This window comes from Theobroma cacao, chromosome 9, assembly GCF_000208745.1.
Source record: "Theobroma cacao cultivar B97-61/B2 chromosome 9, Criollo_cocoa_genome_V2, whole genome shotgun sequence".
Lineage (NCBI taxonomy): Eukaryota > Viridiplantae > Streptophyta > Magnoliopsida > Malvales > Malvaceae > Theobroma > Theobroma cacao.
Window position 1 is genome coordinate 2,917,553 of NC_030858.1, and position 9,934 is coordinate 2,927,486.

At 37.7% G+C, this 9,934-nt stretch overlaps 2 protein-coding genes across 2 annotated transcripts; one reads left to right on the top strand and one right to left on the bottom strand.

Annotated features, from left to right (window-relative positions):
- LOC18588099 (putative nuclease HARBI1) lies at positions 2,029-4,067 on the top strand. The gene has a single exon (XM_007012280.2). It carries the CDS (start codon positions 2,284-2,286, stop codon positions 3,751-3,753), a length of 1,470 nt encoding a protein of 489 aa, XP_007012342.1. The 5' UTR covers positions 2,029-2,283; the 3' UTR covers positions 3,754-4,067.
- Positions 5,441-8,683, bottom strand: LOC18588100 (nuclear speckle RNA-binding protein B). The gene is made up of 6 exons (XM_018128430.1): positions 8,541-8,683; positions 7,684-7,793; positions 6,769-7,588; positions 6,543-6,604; positions 6,155-6,236; positions 5,441-5,852 (listed from the first exon to the last, which is right to left on the bottom strand). The coding sequence occupies exons 1-6, from the start codon at positions 8,587-8,589 to the stop codon at positions 5,743-5,745; spliced, it is 1,233 nt and encodes a 410-aa protein (XP_017983919.1). The 5' UTR covers positions 8,590-8,683; the 3' UTR covers positions 5,441-5,742.

Genomic DNA, 9,934 nt, shown 5'->3' on the forward strand with positions numbered 1-9,934 from the left:
CCGAACAAAAAGCAGCCGAAAATGTTGAATTTTGTTACCTTGGTTTGCCCCCACTTCAGCCCTGCCGTCTAAATGTTGTAACATGCAGCAGAAATTAAGTAATTAAGGCCCCCCTTGTAATTATCATCTCTGGTTAACTTTGGAGTTATTGAAATTTTAATGACACCCTTAATTATCCTTAAATTAGCTTTCATTGCATCAATGGGTCTTCTACTAGTTCGATATTAAGCTAGCTTATAGTGTATATAATTTGTCATTATCATTATTGTCTTAACGGTAATGCCATATATTTACCTAAATCTGCATGCTCTAGCGTATCTGGAAGGATCCAAAACATTTGTTTAATACTTTGTTATCTATTATTCCAGGACTATGTTTTAACTTGTAGGAAAAGAATCAAAGATTCTTCCCAGTTTTCTCATGCTATTTTACCCTTTTCTTTTGGTAAAACAAATCTTTGGCAAAAGCAAAAGGCCACACACAAATTAGAAAACAAAAAGCCAAAAAACCACGTGGACAAGAAGACATAAATTTTCCACAGAATTGTAACGCAACAACCACAATCCTCGTTCATTCCAATCACTGTCAGCAAGCAAGCAAGAAAGAAAGCATCTCTCAACAGATTGGATGATTGAGCGCCGCGTCATTGCCATGACTCAAGCCACCGATTTTGGGCCCCACAAGTTTTCACACCCATATTCATGCCTTTTTCTAGTTCCATACTGTATTCAAATTATCAAACATTAAAAAATTTACAAAATAAAATACCCTTATTCTTAAAATTTTTTATTAAAATTATATAAAAAATATTAATTTTTATTAATTTGATAATATATTAATATTTAAAAAATATTTTAATCTTTATTAATTTTAAAAAGCATTATTATATAATTTTTTATCAATTAAAAAAAAAAAAAAGAAAGCTTCGATCGAGCTCCCCGAGGAAGCATCAGGGCTCGATCTCCCCTTAGGAGCTCCGATGCTCCCTTGGAGAGCCCAGTTGGGACTTTAGTGTTCTCAGGGAGCATGATATGGTGTTTTTTATGAATAGTTGGCCAATGCAAGGATGTCGTCAACTGATTTGAGGGAAAAAAAAATATTTTAAATATTTTATATTTAATATTAACACGTTTAGAAGTTTGAGATGAAATATTTATTTTGAAATTTAATAAATTTTTTTGTAATTTTGATTAAAATTTAAAAAGTGAAATATTTATTTTAAAATAAAATTTATCCTATGTTCAAAAAGTATAGTCGTATCTTGTGTTCAAAAAAGTATAATCTTCATCTTGTGTCTTTGCTGTCTCTTTCATTTCAATTTTCGTTTAACAGTTGAAAAACGGGGGGAGCTGAAATCACCCCACCAAATGAATAAAAGAAAAAAAAAAATAAAGAGCATCCCCGTAATCCAAGGTCACCGTCCTACACCTACCGCCACCATCTCCATATCTGGACAGGAGAGATCCAAAGGCCGCGTTCACACTTGCCACATGTTTTTTGTGTTTCTTATACTGGTTGATGATTCTACTATGTTCTTTCTTTGACACTTGCGCGGCAGCGTTTGCCACCCCATTTGCAAGCCCAAACCCTCTCCCGCTAGTTCATGGGATTAACATGCTGGTCAACCCCAAATTTTTATTCAAATGAAGCTGAAAATTTCAGATTTAATTCTACCTGTTAAATTGATTATTTTTTCAATCCAATACGAAACGAACAAGCTGATAAATTAAAAAGATATAATATTTATATTTATATTTATATTATTGTGTTTTTTTAATGGATTATTTTGGCTTAATATTAATTTAAAAATATTTTTTTGTTTGATTAAAAAAGGGAATTTCGATGTAGTTATGTAGGCAAATTTTATGCTCAAAATTTGAATACGCAACTTACATACGTAACTGAATTCAATGATTAAAGAACAAAAAAAAAAAGGCGTATAAAGATAAGGCTCATTGTTGTCGATAGATTGCTGCCGTACCGTAACATTGTCTCAGCTATATAATGCATTTTATGCAACGAGGCACAAATCATTTGAACTCCCCACAAACATTGCCAATGTCAGTTTGAATCTCTTTCGCGTTCACACTTGCTTCTCCCTTTTCACACCTTTCTTCCTTCGCTTTTCAAACCCCCCAAGAAAAAAACCAAATTTTTAACTACTTTCTCTTTAATTTCGGCTCATAAGTCGTACCCTTTTTTTCTTTTTGTTGCCTATATGAAACTCTCGACTCGGGCAACCCAAGGACTCATTTTAGTATCTTGTTCACTGTTTGCTTCGAAATGAATAACGGTGACAATTACAAGCGGCGGCGAAAGGAGAGGTTCGCCGACGAAGATGGTTACGACGACGATAGCTGTTCAAGTGATCATGAAACCAAGAAGAAAGATTTGAATGGTATCATCACTTCGTTGCTGTTGCTGGAAGAGCAAGAGAAGCGAGACAGGGACGAGCAGGACGAAGCATCCAATGAGGAGAAATTGATTTTGGAGTCAACCCACAGGAGGAAAACCAAAACCATGCTTGAATTTTACTCGGAATTCCAGGATTACTACTCCGAAATCGAAGAAACCGACCGCGTTAAGCGGAAGAAGTCTCGCGCCATGGCCGCTTCGGTCGCCGCGGCTTCCGTTAACCAAACGGAGAACCAAGCACCCAACAATCATATCAAACAATCCGGGTCGGGTCAGCAGAGGCGGTTGTGGGTGAAGGACAGATCGAAGGCTTGGTGGGACGACTGTAACCGACCCGATTACCCAGAAGAGGAATTCAAGAAGGCGTTTAGGATGAGCAAGTCAACGTTCGAGCTCATTTGCGAAGAACTCAACTCCGCCATCGCCAAAGAAGACACGACGTTACGGAACGCGATCCCCGTCAAGCAAAGAGTGGCAGTTTGCATTTGGCGGCTAGCCACCGGCGAACCGTTGCGGCTCGTTTCGAAACGGTTCGGTTTAGGCATCTCGACTTGTCATAAATTGGTCCTTGAAGTCTGTTCGGCAATACGCAGCGTTTTGATGCCGAAGTATTTACAATGGCCGGACGAGGATTCTTTGAGGAAAATAAAGGAAGAGTTCGAGGGTAGCTCGGGGATACCAAACGTGGTAGGATCAATGTACACGACGCATATTCCGATAATAGCCCCGAAAATAAGCGTGGCAGCGTATTTCAATAAGAGACATACGGAACGGAACCAGAAAACGTCGTACTCGATAACGGTACAAGGTGTGGTCGATCCTAGGGGAGTTTTTACCGATGTCTGTATCGGGTGGCCAGGTTCGATGAACGATGATCAGGTGTTGGAAAAATCAGCTTTGTACCAAAGGGCAAATGGGGGATTACTGAAAGGTGTTTGGATCGTAGGGAGTTCGGGGTATCCATTAATGGATTGGGTTTTGGTTCCTTACACACAACAACATTTAACTTGGACACAACATGCTTTTAACGAGAAGATTGGGGAGATTCAAAGGGTGGCTAAGGAAGCCTTTGGGCGATTGAAAGGGAGATGGTGTTGCTTGCAAAAAAGGACAGAAGTGAAGTTACAGGATTTGCCTGTTGTACTAGGAGCATGTTGTGTTTTACATAACATTTGTGAAATGAGGAACGAAGGGCTTGACCCAGACTTGAAAATTGAGCTTCTTGATGACGAGACGGTCCCTGAAGTTGCTTTGAGATCGGTAAGTTCGATGAAAGTTAGGGATGCCATTGCTCATAACCTTTTACATCATGGCCTTGCTGGCACTGCTTTTCTGTAATTTACATCCATGAAGTTGGAAAAAAGAAATACCCTATTTGTTCTTTATAAAGATTAGAAATTCTTTCTTTGCATGTAGTATAACATTACTGTAGGGATTAATTCTAATTTTTGTTTGAAGGGGATGTGTAAAATTATATATTTGTCCCCTCTCACAAATGGAATTGATTTGGAGTTGTAGTTTGAGTAGTGGTCTTGGATTTACAATTACAACAAGAACGAATATCTCTGTATTCCTAGGTTCTATACTTCTTCAATTATGAAATAAACATATGAATGGAATCAAACATAAAAAATATTCTTTTGAATTTTCAATTTTAGACAATCTTACATGGAATGTATATGTGATGTTCCTTTTTTCTTTTTCCCATTTTTGTTCTGAACTCTGGGGGTGATGTTGGTGCCATTGTTTATAGATCTATGAGGCTTTTATTTGTATAATGTTTTAAGACTCAACTGTTCATCTCTGATTGAAAAAAGCACATGAATTATTCAAAGAAAGTTACTGTTCTTATTCTGGAGTCAGGACCAGCATTTTCTCAGTTTTTTGTTTCTGCATTGTCTTCTCTCTGAAATGCTATCTGCCTCTCTCTCTCTCTCTCTCTCTCTCTCTCTCTCTTTTCTGTGTTGTATGACCTTGAAATTGGTGGCAAGAGGAAGGGTCCTGCTGACATTCAACTGTGAATTAAGAGCCTAGTGAGCACTTTGAATTTATGGATGTGAGGGACCTTTGGGCCCATCTCTGTTTTAGTATTACTTTGGGGGGATCCCTTTCATTTTAGTATTCAAGTTTCAAGGTACATGGATTCCCAATGTTGTATTCCAAATTGAAATTCCTTTTCATTTTGGCCAACTGGTGGTAAATGCAGAGAGAAACTTTTGCACTTACTAAAACATAATGAGCTTTGCTTCTATTATTTATTTCTCTGTGTTATAATTTCTTCTCTGTCAAGACCTGCTTCAAATTAAAACATGATTCAAGCTCTAACACAGGTAAAGCCATCGGTTAGGTTGCCTGGTGGTTTAGTTTCTTTCTGAACTCAATTTTATTGTGGTCTTAATGCTCCATCGTCACATTCAAGGTCCTTTCAGAAGAAAAATCATGGCAAGTGATTTACTAGATAAACGAATTCACGGGTGATGTTTCTTATCTCCATGCTGAACAGGGACAAGGCATGAAAATGACTTACTAATTCTCAATACAGAAAGATGAAGTTGCAAACGGTATAATTAATGATAAATATGCCCAGTTTCTGAAGAAACTTGACACCCAAATGCAACTGCATATTAAAGTATAAACTACAAGACAAATCCAAATGACTTCAATTGGACGGGAACGGCAAGTTTATCAAACAAATAAACCAATTGTTTTCTTATGACATAACTTCCAATTGTGAATAATATAATAAAGGGGCAAACTTGTAGCACTGGTGACTTCTTACCCAAGTCTCAAAACCATTGCAATGCATAAGTCTTTGGCGACTTTCACGCCATAACGTATAATACAGATGTACCAGTCAAATTTGTATTCTTTCCGGGATGACTAGAACCCCTCAGTTTTAATGATCTGTCTTTGTTAGAACATTCTTCAATATTCAACATCAACACACAAAAACGGTACTATGAAAAATTTTGTTCACATTTAAGCTACCAATCTCATGATGCCAAAAGGATAAGATAGGGGGAGGTTTAGCTGTCAGCACCGCGTATGTATGATTAAATTGCAGTATAACTTATCCAAAATGCATTGCATACTATTGACCACGGTCCACGGTTAAACAGATACATTGCCTTGCAATGAAAATCTAGTGTGATGGGAATTTTACATGCAAACTCATGAGAAAACAACAACTGATCTGGAGTACTCTCTTCCATTAAGTTCTGCATAAGCAGGTGTAACGATCGTTTCAATGATTGAAGTTGGGTATCAACATGTCAATACCATAAAAGGCAACTTGGATTGATGGTCAACTACAGCTTTCGATCAATATTAGAACTCAACACATTGATCATCACGATCAGCTCGGTATCGGAAAGGGAAATGTGCAAACTGGATTCTCAAGGCAGGGGAGTCAGGTTTCTTGTCATCAAATTTATAACCTGCAATAAAATCAACATTCCACAACCTATAAGAAATGACTGCTAATGCTGCAATTCTAACAAACAGACATTGTGAGAAATTGATGAGCATGTAGATCTTCATCACGTTTATGCCCATTGTCAACTAATATATGCCACACAGATGATGAAGACAATGATGCCAGCAACAAAAATGTCAAGTAATTACACTTTGATTAACAAATTATGATATGCCTCGCATTTGCTCCGATTGTTTTGTTCTTCTGTTGCAACATTTATTCTTCTCACTTTAAGTTCTATGCAATTTTTTGTGCCTACATTACCTTGAAGAGCTTGCATGGCAGCCCTTGCGAATTTTGAGTCATGGAACTCTACAAAGCACAAAACCATGGCTCTATCTCCACTCTGCAAGTAATTAATGAGACAACTATAGAATCAGAAAACATTAATAAAATTAAAGTAATAGAGGAATAGGATGGGATTATGTTAACATCTTGGTATGTTAAGCCATTTGTCCCTGACATTTCTCAAAAGGCATTGCATAGAAAGCCTTAAGCACAAAACCAATCATTGGTAACATCTTCTAAGCCAACTTGGTGTTATTCTAACAGAGAGAAGCATGTTGCAGACACTTCTATTGGCTTTACTTCAAGAAGCTCTAGCAATACCAGCGAAGCTAACTCGAAAGAAAGTATCAAGTAGTAAACTTACATGTCTTGGTTCCTTGTGAATGACTTTTATCTCTTTGTAGCCAAGAAATGGACGGAAAAGATCTTTGATGCTAAGTGAAGGACTAAAATGACCATAAAACAATGAGAATTTCTTATATTCAGGCAAAATACAGTTTAGTTTTGCATAATATTGTGAAGCATATGATATTCTTGAGATGTTGATGCACATATCCATGCACACAAGTATGCATGGGAAACAAGGATACGCCCTACTTCTCTTCTTGTACAGTCTGTTGGAAGCCCATCGACAAACAGAATGTTTGATTCTCCTGCATCAACTTGTGGACCATCACCGTTTCTCAAGGAGGCAGGCATTTCATCAACAGCATCAGGAATACCAGGCCTCATAACTGCTGTACCATCCTGCCTTTGGCCAACTAAGTTAGGATCTTCTAGAGGAGATGAGCAACCCTTTATGCTAGCTCCAGCTGATACAGCACCAAGGCTAGGTTCAGGTTGAACGCCAGCACTTGAACTAATGCCAACAGGACCATCCCGTCTTTGATCATCTAGAGCAGATGTGTAACCCTTTATGCTAGCTCCAGCTGATCCAGCACCACGGCTGGGTTGGGATTGAAGTCCAGCACTTGGACTAATACCTACAGGAGCATCCCATCTTTGGCCAACTGAATTTGGAACCTCTAGAGCAGATGAATAACTCCTATCGGTGGCTGCAGCTGATACAGCACCAAGTCTGGGTTCAGGATGAACTCCAGAACTTGGGCTAATGCCAGGAGCATCCTGTCTGTGGCCAACTAAACCTGGAACTTCTAGTGCAGATGAGTAACCCCTAATGGCAGATCCAGCTGATACGCCACCAAAAGTAGGTTCAGGGTGAACTCCCACACTTGAGTAAACACCTTCTGGAGCATCCCATCTTTGGGCAGTTAACTTTGGATCTCCTAAAGAAGATGGGTAAGACCTTACAGTATCTCTGGCTGATAGACCACCAAGATTGGGTTCAGAATAAACTCCAGAATTTGAAATATCATCCACACCATATCTCCAAGGCTGCAATCTGTTTATCTGCATCATAAATACCCATAAAAAGGAAAGGACATTCTCAGTTGTACGATCCCAAAGTTATTTAAGAAAATAATGTAATAGTAGAAATGCCTTACATCTCTCTTTTGAACATCTGAAGAAGCGTACTGCATATCAGCATGTTGAGATGCCAATGAGGGTGCTTCAGATGTAAAGTAGCCAGGAAAGCTGGGCCCCGAAACACTTCCTATCACAATGAAAGTCAACAATCAAGAAATTGATGTTAACTTGTTAAGATCAATTTGAAGACAGGAAATGGAAAGCAAAAAAACCACCACAAAGGAATCCACGATTAAAGATTCAAAACTGGGAAAGTTTTTTTTTTTATCTACCATTATTTTCCATCGTTGAGGTATGCCATGATGAATACCTCAGTGCAGGGCACCGGACAATTAAGCAAAAAAATTCCCACCTCCGCGAAATACATAGTTGAATATACACCAAGGTTAAATTTAATGGGTAGAAGAAGCAGGGAAAAGCTATGAGAAACTATTAAAAAAGGGGAACGCAAAGCACTGGTGCAAACGGAGATTCATAGCAAATGCAGTTCATTAAAAGATATCACCTATATGATTTTAAAAAAAAACACCTTAAGAAGTCAGGAATCATTGGGGAGTCTTGACATCAGCCATTGCAAATATTAATTATGTTTAAGTAAAAAAAAAATTTTTTTTTTAAAAACCCAATAGCTATATTATACAGTATAAGAGAATCCTCCTTAAATATCCAAGAATGGTTTCAGCGAATCAACTCCAACGTAGTGCAGTTCAAATGACACCGTTATAACCACATCCATTACTAGACATAAGAAGCTATATTCAAAGCATAGTAAAGAGTGCAAATTTGAAGACAATAGGCCAAAAGACAAAATTTTGGTAAGAAAATAAGAAAAAAATAGTGGAAGCCAAGAGTAAAGGAAGACAAGAGCTAGCACCTCTTTCTGCTGCAGCAGCAGAGTATCTGTAATAATTAGGATCCCCCATATGTTTCTGCAACTCTCTCCTTGGCCTTCTTTAGCTTTAAAACAGAGGTCCAAAACCCCTTTGCTTATTGGCTTTCCTTTGTCTGGTGAATGCTGCCAAGATATGATAGGAGAAAAAGGAAAAAAAAAACAAAATAAAAATAAATTATTTTGGGCTCTGTTTGGCTTGGGCCTAAAAATTTAGGTTTCTTCTGTTTAGCTCAACTGGTCTAAAAAAGCTTTTGGGCCTTGTTTGATTTGATTAGGTCCAATTGTTTGTTCTATAGTGACTTTTTTTTTTCTCTTTTAATTTATTCTTCAAGTTCCAAATCCACCCTTCTTTTTTATTTCTTATGGAAAAAAAGGACAAAAATATTAATAGCAACATTATTCTTTGGAAATATTGATGAACTTATATCAAATGCACCTTAGATTTAAGATGAACATTTAGATTGATAGGTACCAATCATACCAAATCAAACCTAGTTTTCAAGATATTGCTCTAAATTTGTTAGTTGACATTCAAGTGACCAAAGCCTCAAAATGGGGATTTGCAGTGTTGTCTAAGCAATGTTCAATTACCCAAAAAGCAGTCCTTCATAATTGTTTTAATTTAAACCATGTTTTAATGTTTGATCATGCATGTTGTAATCACCCATTACTCAATATCTGAATTTGATTTGCAAAACCCATTGTGCTTCCACCCCCACTGCAAAAAGATTAGATCTTGAATGAACAAAGGCAACCACAGACAAAGCTTTGTGCCTTGAAAACTTTCCCACACCAAATGGAACAGCTGTCTTTTGAGAGTTGCTGCTAAACTGCCTGTCCAAAATGGTGTCAAACATGGGGAGGAAGATGGGAGACTAGCATATGCCCTTTGCTTTTAAATTTTTCTTTTACTCCTTCACTGTCACCTTACAATTTAGTACAATTGCATTGTTTTTTCTGTACAAAAATACAGGAGTGACCCCACCAATGGGGATATGATCACGTGAGCAAAAACTGTCACTGTCCAGTAATAAATTTCCACGTTAACTCAGGGGTGCACAAGGCCCAGATGATGAACTGGAATTTTTTGTACTGGATCATTTGGTCTAATTATGGTACAACTGACCCCACATGTGGTATACAATAATACTTTAAAGAGTCTATGGCAGAGTGTTGCTGGTTTCACAGCTAGATTTCACTGTGAAGAAATTCCTTAGTTTTAGGACAACCACGCCACAGCTAGTCTTTCCTTCTCACTTCCTTACTTCTCACATGTCCTAAAAGAAACCACTTCCTACCAAAACCACTCCAAAAACAAATTAATGATTTGTCTCCCTTTGATTATACTACCAATAAGAAATTCAAGAAAAACTCCA